The sequence below is a fragment of the Eleutherodactylus coqui genome, chromosome 1 (assembly GCF_035609145.1).
Source record: "Eleutherodactylus coqui strain aEleCoq1 chromosome 1, aEleCoq1.hap1, whole genome shotgun sequence".
In the NCBI taxonomy this organism is placed as follows: domain Eukaryota; kingdom Metazoa; phylum Chordata; class Amphibia; order Anura; family Eleutherodactylidae; genus Eleutherodactylus; species Eleutherodactylus coqui.
Window position 1 is genome coordinate 468,826,038 of NC_089837.1, and position 15,026 is coordinate 468,841,063.

General features: G+C 44.4%; 1 protein-coding gene across 1 annotated transcript in view; it reads left to right on the forward strand.

Annotated features, from left to right (window-relative positions):
- Nucleotides 1-15,026, forward strand: part of BIN2 (bridging integrator 2) — a 56,091-nt gene that overhangs the window by 21,808 nt on the left and 19,257 nt on the right. Inside the window, exons 4-7 of the mRNA XM_066584367.1 lie at nucleotides 378-472; nucleotides 1,092-1,187; nucleotides 3,475-3,582; nucleotides 5,976-6,061. Coding sequence (XP_066440464.1) covers nucleotides 378-472; nucleotides 1,092-1,187; nucleotides 3,475-3,582; nucleotides 5,976-6,061 — 385 coding nt within the window. The remainder of the gene's footprint in view (nucleotides 1-377; nucleotides 473-1,091; nucleotides 1,188-3,474; nucleotides 3,583-5,975; nucleotides 6,062-15,026) is intronic.

Consider the following 15,026-nt stretch of genomic DNA (forward strand, 5'->3'; position numbering starts at 1 on the left):
ATATCAGAACCTCCAACTGGTCACTAAGTGGGATCCTCATTCTTCCTTCACTAATGTAGTAAGGGGATGGCAGACTACTTATGAGGTTCCTCCCGCGGTTTACGGCTGTTCACTATGGATTTCAGCACTGGGACACCATGAGATCAACTTACCGTTGTTGGAGACCTGTCTAGAGAGCACTACCCCCTTACTAAAGAATCTTCTGTCTGTGCTATTTGCTAAACAGCAGGTCAAATACATCAGGACCATCGTTCTCCGTCACCAGGATATTTATTTAAATATTTATGTTGATATATTTACATGAATTTATGTAATTTCTGAGACTTGCTACAAATTGTAGAGAGTATAACCTGTACATGTCATGAATTTATTTTCAGCCATGCATGAAAGTTCTAAGAGATTATCAGAAACACTTCAAGCTATCTACAAACCAGACTGGGGCGGATGTGATGGCCTAAATGCGATTGTAAAGGTAAATGCCTCCGGTGTATTTGTGAATAGCGCAAAAAATTGTCACACTTTTTTCCACCAAATTAAGGTCTCATTTAATCCGCCATTTTTTCTTTGTGTTGTTCTACACAGTTATGGGAGCAGAACAATAAAACTGATGACAGTGCCAGATCCCACCTCCCTTCTCCAGCAGCTCCCATAGGCCCCCATAGAAGTCTATGGCAGCGGTCGACATATTCCAGACAGGAAGATAGTTCGTGAACTATCTTTCCTGGCTGGCGTAATAACGCCCAGCCGAAATGCGCTCGTATGCACTATCTTGGCCAGCCGGGCGCTTTTACGCCATGGTAATACGCCCATGAAAACTGATGCATTGTAAACCAGCAGCGTATATCGGCCGGGCGTGAAAGCACAGCCGATGTACGCTCGTGTGAATAAGCCCTAACAATGGTGTGCACAATGCCACTATTGGCCGGCTGTAATGAGCTGTAGGTTGCGGTCCTTATCCCCCTACAGCAGAGTAGAGAATGTATGTTGGGATCCATTTCATTCTTAGAGCTATCATCTAATTAGTTCATTTTCACTTGTGCAAGTCTTTTTGCTTTCATGTAAACTAAAGCCCTTTTGTGATTTGTTTTTAGAATAATGACCTTCTCTGGAGCGATTACGAGGAAAAATTAGCTGACCAGGCCGTCCACATCATGGAGAATTACATGTCTCAGTTCCCTGAAATGAAGGTGATATGATAGAGCACGGAATGAGAAAATAATGTTTCTAAAAATATAAATAAATTCGGAAAAGTCATAAATAGAGATGAGCAACCCAATCCGTACTCGGGTGAAAAGATTCGGGGGGCGCCGAGGGGCGGCGTGGTGGAGCGGGGGGTAGCAGCGGGGAACACGGGGGAGCCCTCTCTCTCTCCCTCTACCCCCCCCCCCACTCCCCGCTGCAACCCCCCACTCACCCACCGCGCCCCCCGAATATTTTCGCCAGAGTACAGAAGTACTCGAAAATCGCGGCGCTCGGGCGAAAAAAGGGGCGTGGCCGAGTAGGTTCGCTCATCTCTAGTCATAAAATATTTCAGTACATACAATCATGTGTTGTTTTATAATTTCAACCGTACAGTAGAGGATGAATAATGGCGGGCCGACAATGAGCATGTGGTAAAGCGCTGCGTGTATATGGTAGCGTTTTACCGCTGTGTGAGCCGGCCTATCGCTGCATATGACAGCTATTTTTGACTGCGCATTTCACGCACGCTGTCATGCATAGTCTCTCTTCTTTTTTTCATTTCCCGCTCTGTTGTTTAGCGACATTGCGTATAAACAGAGCACAAATACAATGTAATTGTGTATGTACAGCATTTATTACGTGCCCATAAAGAACAAAAGGGCTCTATCACGCGTAGTATGCAGTAAAATAGAACATGTTGCGTTCTTTTTTTACGTGCTTATTATACGCAATGTATATACACAAGTGTGAATGGATGTACTTTCATCGTGACTCCATTCATCGTGTATTATTATTTGCATTTACTATAGCCCTGTAATTGCAACAGCCTCTCCACGGATTCACGCAGTGTGTAGGAGTTTACTAACAAGGTGGATGGGCTGGGTGTGCAATGTGGATGTGAGCTAACATGTTTGTGACCGGCTGCAGCTCCACTCTATCTGTATTCATACTTTGTTTGCAGTGTCTGTTTGGTTTAGGTGTGCTAGTATACACTCCAAATATATCCCTTGGGTCCCATTCACCCGGCAGTTGCCAAAAAAGTGTCCTTTTGGCCTTTGGCAGACTGGTATACGTTGTTATACCTTTTCTTTTATACTGAATGGAATAGAATAATACAATAAATTACCCTATTCCACGCAGAGGCATTCAGTGAAAAGACATAGACCATGTTGTATTCGTCATTTTAACATGGGGGCCTATGGGTGACAGATGCCAACATGGCCATATATTAGAGACATCTGTCAAAGATATATGTAACCCACTGGCGTAACTATAGGGGATGCAGTTGCACCCGGGCCCTGGAGCTTTAGGGGGCCCATAAGGCCTCTCTTCTCCATATAGGGCACCCAGTACTATGAATAAAGCATTATAGTTGAGGGCCCTGTTACAGGTTCTGCATTGGGGCCCAGGAGCTTCAAGTTACGCCTCTGATGTAACCTACTGATTTATACCACTGATGTGCAGAGCAATTGCATCGCGAATGGACCCTAACATGACGGCAATCTCTTGCTAGTGAATTAAGGCCCATTTAGACCCGACGATTCTCGCTCAAAAATCACTCAAAACCGTCTTTTAAGCGAGAACCGTTTGGTCTAACTGCACTGACATTGTGCAGTTTTCGTTAACGAGTCGCTGATCGTTTCCTTACAGCATGCTGAAAGAACGATCAGCCTTATCAGGAGTTCACAGCAGGATACAGCTGATACTATTGTTTCAGCTGTTATCCAGCTCCATGAACACAGGAGGTCCAGCCGTGTTCTGCATACTCCGCATGGAGCACATAGCTGTATACCAGCTGAGCGCTATGTGAATAGCCAAGGTATGAAGAACACAGCGGTCCAGCTGTGTTCTGCATACCCCGCTTGGAGCACTCAGTTGTATAACAGCTGAGCGCTCCGAGAAGAGAACAGCTGGATGCAGAAAACAAGTGGCCCTGCTTGTCTTCTGCTTACCCCGCTTAGAGTGCAAAGTGATTGCTCAAAACTGTCAATCAAACTGCCATTTGAGTGATCACCTTGCCCTGTAAATACATACAACGAGTATTGCTTAAAAGTCGCTTAAAAGACATCTTTTGAGCGATAATTGTCATTTCTAAACCAGGCATCAGGAAACGGTCTGCAGCAGCAGTGTTAAGTTTTTAATTTTCACTGGGGATACACTATCATTATTGTTTATACTCCACTCATATGGAAAGTGGATGCGGCAGAGGAATATTCCATTTACCACCAGATTTACTACAAGTTTTCACAGCATTTAGTCTGGATGTATTATGTTGTATTGCAAACTTTCCAGGAAAGGATAGCTAAGCGGGAGAGAAAGCTGGTGGATTATGACAGTGCAAGACATCACCTGGAGGCGTTGCAAAGTGCGAAGAAGAAAGATGAGGCAAAGACTGTGAAGGTAAGAGCCAAGCTGGTCAGTCACTATGGATCACAGACTATTACTGAATGAAAATTTAATGAAAATTCATAAAGCCTGATCAAGTAATTGCAATCGTGTGGCTATGAACTCTGCCTTTGCCTAATTAGACATAACATTTTGCCTTTTACAGTTGTCTTGCCATTATATGCCAACAGAAGTTTATTTGCAAGCGCAATACGCAGAGAATTGAACCCATTGATTTCAGTGAGTTTGTTCTCTTTCCCTTCTTTGTGCTCGCATTTTTCACATGCACAAAATAATAGGAACTGCTCTATTTTTGTGCACATTTGCGCACCAATGGTCCCCATATAAAGTTATGGGAGATGCACAATTCTGTAAAAGAACACATCTGGAACTCATTGAGCTAAATAGCCATTTAAATCGATGTGTGTTCGTCTGTCACATGGAAATGAACATGCCCTGCGTGCACAAAAGTATATTAAAATACGCTGATATGTGCTCAAAAAAGCATTGCACATAGTGCACATACTTTGTGTTGAGGAATGCACAAAAATGCCTACTCCTGTGTGAAGGAGCCCCAAAGAACACTATTTTTATCTTACAGAGTTCACTAGAACTCATTATTAGAGATAAGCGAGTATTGCCATTTTGCCATTTTCGAGTACATTCCCGCTCGTGACAAAAGATTCAGGGGCCGGCGGGGGAGAGCAGGGTGGAATGGGGGGGGGGGTCTCTCTCTCTTCCCCCCGCTCCCCCATGCTCACCCCCGCCGGCCCCCAAATCTTTTGGCATGAGCGGGCATGTACTCGAAAATGGCAATACTCACTTGAGTAATTTGCCTTAGCGAGTACGCTCACTCATCTCTACTCCCTATACCTCAGGTGCACAGGAACATCATATATGAAACTCGGTATTCAGATGTGTCTATATTTTTAGGAGGCGCTTGCAAGAGTGATTTCACATGAGTGAAATTAGCCCCCAAGCGGCGGTAAATTGTGCACCAAAATGCGCATGGCTCAGCATGGAGCTTTGAATTGGCTTTAGTTTACACTATACTCTTTGCCAGTTTGTGGCATAACTTAATAGTAAATTTGCTGGGCCATGATAGGCCACGCGCCATCCCACTGATGCTACATGCACACGAACGAGCAGAAAATCAGGCTGAGAAAAGCGGCCCGATATCAAGCTTTCCCAGGTGGATTTACCCGCGGATGCCAGGCATTTTTCATGCAAAAATGCCTTGCATCACTTCAGTGAAATCGTGATCCTCTGGAGCTTGTATTAAATGCGTCAGTGGATCAGCGAATGTTTACCATTGATTTCAATGCGAAACATCACACTCGTGTGCACATCACACGGCATGGATTGGGTTTGACTGTCCCATTGAAAACAATGGCCAATGCATTCCGAGGGACGCAAAATAATAGTACATACAGCGATTTTTTAACGTCTCTGGGAGGTGCACAAATGCGCACATATGTACACACGCATATGCGTAAACCGCTACACAAACCCGCACAACCGGCACATTGTTTGGCTTAATAGCCTTTTAAATCAAGGCGGGGTGTTTCCCCCGCCCATGTGAACTAGCAATAGTTGCGCAGACACATGTGCAAAATATACTTGATCTCTGCGGAAAATTTTTTTGCAGGAGCGACCATATTTTGCAATACGCCTGTGTGAAGGAGCCATTATCTGTGAGTTTCTAAAGGCCCATTTACACACAACGATTATCACTCAAAATTTGTTTAAACGGACACAAATGAGCGATAATCCTTACGTGTAAACTTTGGCATTGTGCACTTTTCGTCTGAACAATGATTTTAAGGTGAGCTTAAAATCCATCGGTCAGCCGCAGAGAGATAAAGTATTTCTCAACAGTCCGCACGCTGTTTTCTCCATGGGAGACGGGAGATTACATTGTATTCTGCCAGCAGCCCCGAAGAGAACAATGCGGCTGTGTGCAGAGCCCAGGCTATACGCTGGGCTCTGCAAACAGCTCGTGGAGGCCCCCTTTACATGCAAATGAGCATGATAAAGTGTTAATGGTCATTAGTGACCATTAACACTTTATGCAAAAAGATTGCTGAACCTTTCAATTTTTCAGTCATTTGAAAGATTTTATCTTTGCCTGTAAATGGACCTTAACCAACACTGTTTATCTCAATACCTCAAATTGTTCCAAAAACTTTGAGTAGCCATTTGGGGTTCGGGTAATAACTTACTGATTCTGTAAGAACTAGAAACTGATGAGAAGGTGATGTTAGACAACAGAGATTGTTGTAAACGGCAAAGTCCTATTTTTAAACATGTAATTATCCAAATGCAGAATATAGCGCTATTCTAGTGGCTATCATATCACCATTTAAATGTCTCGGTCTGTTATTGAAGTACATCAATATTTTGTTTAGGCGGAAGAAGAGTTTAATAAAGCACAGATGATATTTGAAGATTTGAACAAAGAATTAAGAGAAGAACTGCCAGTCCTCTACAACAGGTACAAGGGAAGAGCGGAGCCTACTCAAAGCTCAGCTGTGATCATTATTTTATAATTCACAGATTATTGTAATTTATATACAGTATAGAGAACACAATGCTTTACTTATCTTGAACTAGTAGGATGAGGAAGAGATAAGCAAAACAAACTTTGCATATGGAATATGCATAAATTACCATTCCATATGCACTCACATGTGTAGTTTCGTGCAACCAGTTCAGACACACAGGTGCGCATATTTAATATTTATTGCTCATACTTATCACTTAATATTACTACAAACTGTAGTACTATAAACACGTTTATTAGCTGGATTTAAAATTTTAACCCCTTAATGACGCGGCCCTTTTTCTTTTTCCATTTTCGTTTTTTCCTCCCCCCTTTAAAAAAATCGTAACTCCTTTATTTATCCATCAACGTCGCTGTATGAGGGCTTGTTTTTTGCGGGACGAGTTGTATTTTTCAATGGTGCTATTTAAAGTACCATATAATGTACAGAAAAACTGTTAAAAAAATCTTAGTGGAGTAAAATTTAAAAAAAACGACATTTCGCCATCTTTTAGTGCGTCTTGTTTCTACGGCGCACAAACGACAACAAAAACGACATGATAACTTTATTCTATGGGTCGGTACGATTACTACGATACCAAACTTGTATAGTTTTTTTTTTCAAAGGCATTTAATTTTTTTCAATTATTTTCTGCGGTCATTTTGTGGACGCAATAACTTTATTTTTCCGTCGACAATAGTTGAGCAAGGGCTCATTTTTTTGCGGGATGTCCTGTAGTTTCTGATAGTACCAATTTGGAATACATACGACTTTTTGATCGCTTTTTATTGCGTTTTTTCTAGGAGACAGGGTAACTTAAAAAGTGCATTTCTGGCGGTCTTTATTTTTTTTCGGACGACGTTCACGAAATACATAGTTTTTATTTATTATTTAGATTTTTTAATATAGCAAAAGGGGGGTGATTTAAACTTTTACAACTTTTTTTTTTTCAATTAAAAAAAACTTTATTGATTTTTTTTTTTACATTACTTTGAAGTCCCCCTGGGGGACTTTAACATGCAATGCTTTGATCGCTCCTGCAGTATGACGTAATGCTATAGCATTACGTCCTACTGCTTTTTGACAGGCAGTCTATTAAGCCACCCCATGGGGATGGCTTGACAGGCAGTCTGTTAAGGCAGCCCTGGGGCCTTTCATTAGGCCCCCGACTGCCATGACACCTACATGGCTCCCCCGATCTCACCGCGGAGGGGCCGTGCGGGACCCTCGAACATCGTTCGGGGGATTTAAATGCGTCTGTCAGAATTGACAGCGGCATTTAAATGGTTAATAGCCGCGATCGGCCGCGCGGCTATTGCCCGCGGGTGTCAGCTGTTATAAACAGCTGATGCCCGCACTGTATGAAGAGAGATTGCCACGCAACCTCTCTTCATACATACCCCGACGCTCCATGACGTACCGGTACGTCATTGGTCATGAAGGGGTTAATATTCTAAATAAAAGGAGAAATAGGATATTCATCTAATTGTTCTGGTCATCAATAGTAATCTTCCTGAAGATTCAAGATATTTTGTCACAACTTTGGAAGTATGCTTGGAAGATCCATTTGCTTCAACTTCCTGGCTGATGTCTTCAGATGGTGCTTTAATATCTCGATATCATTTTCCTTCCTCTTTTGAAGTGCAACAGTTCCTCATACAGCAAAGCAACCCCGCAACATGACATCGCCAGCCCTGTGCTTCATGGCTGGGATGGTTTTCTTTGTCCTGAAAGCCTCCTCCTTTTTCTTCCTTACATAATGATGGTCATTATAGCCAAGCAGTTCTGTTCTTGCTTCGGCAGACCAGCGGGTATTTCTTCATAAAGTAAGATCTTTGTCCCCATGTGCAGTTGTAAACTGTAACCTGACATTTTATGGCAGTTTTGGAGCAATGGCTTCTTCCTTGCTCAGCGGTCTTTCAGGTCCTGCCGATATAGGACATGCTTTACTTATGCCAGTGATTCCCAACCAGGGTGCTGCGAGAGGCTGCTAGGGGTGCCGCGGCTCTTTGGCTGGATATCACGTCATTGGTACTGTTGTATTATGTCGCCACTGGGAGTTAGGGGTGGCGACATAATGCGGCAGTATTGACAGTGGGTCACGCCCCCAGCTTCTGATTTGCTGGCAGCGTGTCTCACCTCTCAAGTGCAGTCCGGCACTGAGATCTCACTCATCGGCAAAGGGCAGCAAAGCGCCACGGGCAGGAGCACCTTGGCAAGGTCCTCACGCGGCAGTCGGTCAGGCAGAACAGCAGCACCCGGAGAATGGTCCTGCAGAGCGCACCAAGCAGGGGACGCAGCTGTCAGGGACGGGGACAGGGCCGGCGGCCGGGACACAGTGAGGAGTGCACCAAGCCGGGGACATAGCTGTCAGTGGCAGGGACAGAGCCAGCGCCCGGGACACAGTGAGGAGTGCACAGAGCGGGGGACTCAGCTGTCTGTGGCAGGGACAGAGTTGGCGGCCGGGACACAGGGAGCGCGGGACGCAGCTGTCAGTGGCGAAGACACAGCGGGGTTGCTTTTACTACAGGGGCCACCAATATAGGGGGTCACTATTACTACTGGGGCCACCAATACAGGGGGTCGCTATTACTAGTGGGGCCACCAATATAGGGGGTCGCTATTACTACTGGGGCAGCAATAGGGGTCGCTATTACTACTGGGGCAGCAATAGGGGTCGCTGTAATTACTGGGGTTGCTGTTACTACTGGGGCAGCAATAGGGGCGCTGTAACTACTGGGTTCGCTATTACTACTGGGGCAGCAATAGGAGTCGCTATAACTACTGGGGTCACTATTACTACTGGGGCAGCAATAGGGGTCGCTATTACTACTGGGGCCGCAATAGGGGTATCTATTACTACTGGGACCGCAATAGGGGTCGCTATTACTACTGGGGCTGCAATAGGGGTCGCTATTACTACTGGGGCTGCAATAGGGTTTGCTATCACTACTAGGGCCACAATAGGTTTCACTATTACTACTAGGGGCGCAATAGGGTTCGCTATTACTACTGGGGCCGCAATAGGGGGCCGCTATTTCTACTGGGACCACAATAGGTGTTACCTATTACTGCCGGGGCTGCAATAGTGGTCACCTATTACTGCCAGGGCCGCAATAGGGGTCACCTATTACTGCTGGGGCCGCAATGACTACTACCGAGGCCACTGTGGGGTCATCATTACTACCGGGGCAACCAATATAGGGGGTCGCTTTTAGTACCGGGGCCACCAATATAGGGGTTCGCTTTTACTAGTGGGGCCACCAATATAGGAGGTTGCTATTACTAGTGGGGCCACCAATATAGAGAGTCGCTACTACTACTGGGGCCAGCAATATAGGGGGTCGCTATTACTACAGGGGCCACCAACATGGGTGGGGGGCACTATTACTATATGGGGCCGATTAGCTGTGGAATTTATAGTAGTTGCAGCAGCAGAATGGATTAGATTTTGAAAGTCATCCACATGGTGTGGAAACAATCTGCACAAAACCTGTGCGGATACTGACATGTGGTGCGGGATTTAATTCGGCAGCATGTTAATTTTTAATATAATGTATATCAATAGCCCACCCAGCGATATTCCCTGTGGTTTTTTAAACAGCCCTGTCCTTTTTATAAGAGTGGAGGTAAAAATCATGTCATAATAAGCCACACCCTAACCACGCCCCTGGCCACACCCCGTTTGGTAGGGGTGCTGCACTGTAAAAAAAATGTCCATGCGGTGCCCCAAGGCTGAAAAGGTTGGGAAACACTGACTTAAGCTCTAGATACTTTTATACCGGTTTTCTCTAGCATCTTCACAAGCTGGTTTGCTGCTGTTCTTGGATTGATTTCCTTCCCGAACGGTATGATGGCTGTATGGTTGTCATGTGGTACCTTCATGTCTTTAAAAATGTATTGTGGATGTATTTTGGAGGTCCACTATTCTTTTTCTGATGTCTTGGTTAATTTCTTTTGATTTTCCTGTGATGTCAAGCAAAGAGGCAAGTAGGCCTTGAAGACAGGTCTTAAAATCTGAAACTTAAACCCCCTGAACACGGGCGGAAATTCCGCTGCGGGATTTTCCGAAGAATTTCCGCCAGTGCCCGCCTGCATAGGATTGCATTAGATAATGCAATCCTAAGCAGATGGACGTGATTTGTCCGCGTGAAAACACACACGGAAAACAAATCGCGGCATGTCCCATTTTTGTGCGGCTCTCGCAGAGGCCCGCACAGAAATGTCAGTGGTGACAGGCCGGCTCTGCCCTGCACATGCGCCTGCTGTCCGGCAGCCTGCACACAGTGCAGAGAGGAGGCGCCGGGAGCAGGTAAGCCGCAGGCCTCTGCAGTGGCACAGGGACCGCATGCCACTGCGAGAATTCTCGCAGCAGGATCCAACCCGGCCGTCTGCAGGCGGCCATAAACAGTATTATGAAAATGCCGAGAAATGACAAAAAAAAAAAGAAATTATTTTCTTTTTTCTCCCCTCCCTATATAATAGGTTAATATAATGTAATGTTACTGTTTATAAAAGCCGGTAAATAGTAACTCTTCGTTGATGTTTGTAGGAAATAAACTATTAGTGAGATAAATCAATTTAGATTCACATCGTAAAAGGGGAAGAGATGGATCAAAACCTCGGATGTCAGTCTTAGGCTGGATTCACACGGGCATATGCGTTTTTATGTTCGCCCGACGGTGACGTAAAAACGGGTGATCGGGCGAACAAATCTAGCGCTTGTGCGCCGATTCAGACAGCATGGGACCGGCGCATATACACCGTTGCCGCAATGCCGTTGGGGCGGGGAGAGACAGTTTAGCTTTGCTAAGCTGTTCTCCCCCTCATCGACTCTCTGCAAGGGGAGGAGGCGGAATGGGTGGGAGCTAGTGTGCTAAGCTCCCGCCCCCTCTTTGCCCCTTGTCACAGCCAGCAGTGGGATGGGAGGGAGCTAAGCTCCGCCCCCTCTCATTGCAAACAGCCAGCAAGGGGCAGAGAGGAGCAAGGAAAGGGGTGGGAGTTTAGCAGTCACGCTCCAAAACTCCCTCCCACCTCCCTTGTCCAGCAGCTGTCATAGACTCCCTTAGGAGGCTATGCAGCCGCCTGCCAGCGTAAAACCGCCCGGCCAAAATGCACTACCTTGGCCGGCTGGGAGCTTTTATGCCGCAGAAATATGCCCAAGTGCACTGATACATTGTAAACCAATGCATCAGAAGGGCAGCGTATATCGGCTGGGCATGCAAACCTGTCCGATATACGCCCGTGTGAATCCAGCCTTACTGAAGTACTGCACACCCTATGGTTTAGACAAAAGATAGAAAAAATCTTTCCCGATGGTCTTTGGAAGTCGAGGTTCAATGTTACAAGGTTGGTTTAGAATAGAACTTCCATTTTTGGAACTCTATAGTAGGAGAGCCAGTTATTAGCTGAGAGTCCGCTCCTGTTAAGCTCAGCGTGTCCTCATTTTTTAACCTTTGAAACAAACTGCCATAGCGCTTGTAGGTACTGCATTACATATAGCTAGCCACATAAGGGCTTAGTCACACGGGCGCCGATGCGCCCGTGTGACTGAGCTCTTACTGCAGGAAGAAGACGGCCTTACTTCAGGATGGCCGACTCCCCACAGCGCTGAAGGAAGAACACATGACCGGCAATGAAGAGCGCTGCAGAGAGACGTCCGTCCTGAAGTGCGGCCAACTTCTACCTGCAGTAACACGGGCGCCGATGTGCCCGTGTGACTAAGCCCTAAATGTGTCTCCTGTCACATGATTCCTCCATATTCTCTTTAGTGTCTGCTTATCCTGCTTTATTCTATTTTCTTTAGACTTCATTCATATCTGCACTAGAGGCTCCATTCGGACTGCTGTACACATAGCTCTGCTGTAGTCATACTACTGTACATACAAAGAGTCAGCTTCAGAAATCTTACTCATTTTGTATAGTGTATATATACCAGCCAGGAGTCTGGCTTCTCTCACTGATCACATGCTGATGACATAATGAAAAGTCCTGCAGACCTTTCACTTTCATTGCTGCATCAGGACCTCCAGGATAGAAGATGAGCGCCTCTCCCGCAGGTACCGCTGGATTCCTCACTTGCCCAGTGCTGAGTATACAGCCCTCATAGTGATCTGTCAGGCACTTTATTAGCTTTCAAGCCAATCAGTAAAGCAGCGGTGAGGGGAGTCTGGCACTGCTAGACCCTCCTCACTTCAGACTATAAGACGCACAAACTTTTTCGCAAGATTTTTTCTTTTTCTAAAAAGTGCATCTTATAGTCCAAAAATTATGGTAGTACAAGCGATCAAATGATCATAGGTTCAAGTCCCTTGTGAGCACTAAATAAAGATGTAGAAAAAAAAAATATTAAAAAGTAAAAAAAAAAAAAGATTTTCTGTACCAAACCTAAACATTTAAAAAACCCCACACATTTGATATTGCCGTGTATGTAAAAGTCCAAACTATTAAAATATCACAATATTTATGCTGCACAGTGAAGGCCATAGAAAAAAAGTACAGAATGCCAGAATTGCATTTTTAGTATCCCGGCTCCCAAAATATTTGAATAAAAAAACTGATCAAAAAAACATCTTTCCAAAAATGGTACTAATAAAAACTACAGCTCACCCACAAAAAAATGAAAGAATAAAAAAAGTTACATGCCTCAGAATATGGCAACGAAGAGCAATTTTTGTTTAATATAGTTTATTTACTTTTTAGAAGTAGAAAAACATAAAAAAAACTATATAAATTTGGTACCACCATAATCGTACTCACCCATAGAACAAAGTCCCTATGTCATTTTTACTGTACTCTGAACGCTGTAAAGAGTAGACCCCCATAAATGCCGCAGTCACATTTTTTTCATTTCTCCAAATTTAAAGTTTTTCTGTACATTTTATGGTATCTTAAATGGTACCATTAAAAAATACAACTTGTCCCGAAAAAAAACAGGTCGTCATACGGCTATGTCAATTGTAAAATAAAGAAAGTTATGGCTCTTGGAAGGCATGGCCAAAAAAAAATAAATAAAAGTATTGACCTCTGGTACTGAAGGGGTTAAGAAAGAGTAGGTATAGACTAAAGTCATCTCTTGGGCCCTACGAAATCTACTTTGTGCTATCTTGAAATGTAAAATGTCTAAAAGGTGAATAAAACTGTAAATACTGAATGTCACATGTATGTTATCATTGTTGACACTTGAAGTTATATTAGTATGCTGTTGAGAATATCTCTGCTGCCATCTAGTGGTCAGTTGAACAATCTTTACTTTTTTTATTAATCCCCTGGTAATCTGCAATAGCTAACGCATATCTGTTAATGGAAAATAGGCAGCATGGAGACATCAAAGTCTCCACGGCTGCTCTCTCAAATGCCTTTAATGAAAAGAGCGATTGTCAAGATGTGCTGAAGGCCACGTGCGCAATATATTTCCCATCTTCATTGAGAGAATAAAGCCAGTGCAAATCATGCTTCCTATTGACTAATTTATTGAAAGCTTTCATACAAAATGCGATTGCACCATTACAGCTGAATGGTCACTTTATTAGAGACAACTATTTAGGTTGGTTGCAGGTAACAGGTATCAGAGGACTCCCCACCCCATTACTCCTCCAAGCCTGAACTATTGTCATTTGATAGGAAGGGTAACTCATGCTACTTGCGCCAAATTCTGACCTTCCCAGCAGCATGCTGCAACAGAAACCTGGAATCATCTGATCAGACAATGTATCTACAGGAATATTGGTGCAGTTGCCACAATTTATATGGTGGTACTACTATGCTTTGAACAGCTAACAGGAAGGGTTCATCGATTCATGCTGCTGGTAAAGAATACTAACCCTCCCATCAGCACGGTACAACCGAAATCTGTCTGGCTAGTTTCACATGAGCGATCGCCATTTTGCCGTGATTTTTGAGTGTCAGCGCTGCTTTTTCTTGCAAAATCATTGCTGCCGCTCGTGATTTTCTCCTATGTTTTAATCATTTGATTATGCTGTGATTTTTTTGTGACTTTCTAATGTTAAAGTCGCATTGCAATGCAAGGTTGTTGCCTTTTGATGCGAGAAAAAGGAGGCTCCATAGGGAAACATGGAAGATTGAGCCTGCCGTGATTTTTTGTTCTCACAACATTGCATCAGTGAAAACATTGCAAATGGAAAGGAAATAATTGAAAATCATTGGTTTTATCTGCTTTTTTTTTACTGACTCTCGCATCACGCGAAAATCGCATGATTTTCTCGCACGTGTGAAACCACCCTTAAGGCGGACACCCACTGGCGTTTTTTTCTCCACTGCGCTGCGAGAGTAAAGGAAAGGTCTCGCAGCGCAGTGCGAGAAAAAAAAACGGCATCACACCGGGATATCGCCAGTCTCCTCAATGGGGCCAGCGGCAGCAGCTCTAGCCCCATTGAAAAGAAATAGAGAATGCCGCGGACTTCTGCCACAGCTGTCACAGCTGTGGCAGAAGTCCGCGGCATGCTATCTCATTTCTTTCAATGGGATCAGCGCTGCTGCCGGTCCCATTGAAAGCAGTGGTTTGTAGCAAACCCTGCAGTATGATTTTCATGGAAGGGCTTGAAATATAAGCCCTTCCCTGAAAATCATCAATAAGTGCTAAAACAATTTTTTTTTAAATTACTCACCTCTCCGCCGCTCAGACGTGTCCTCCGGCTGGCTCCACGGCACTGCTGTCCAGCTATTTCAGCAGGCGGGGATTTAAAAATCCCTGCCTCCTGAAAGGGCTGTGCTGATTGGCTGAGGGCTTAGCCAATAGCAGCTAGTGCTTAGCTATTGGCTGAGCGCTCAGCCAATTACAGATAGTCCTTAGCTATTCATTTATGAATAGCTAAGATAGTGCTATTCATGAATGAATAGCTAAGGACCATTAGTAATTGGCTGAGCGCTCAGCCAATAGCTAAGCACTTGCTGCTA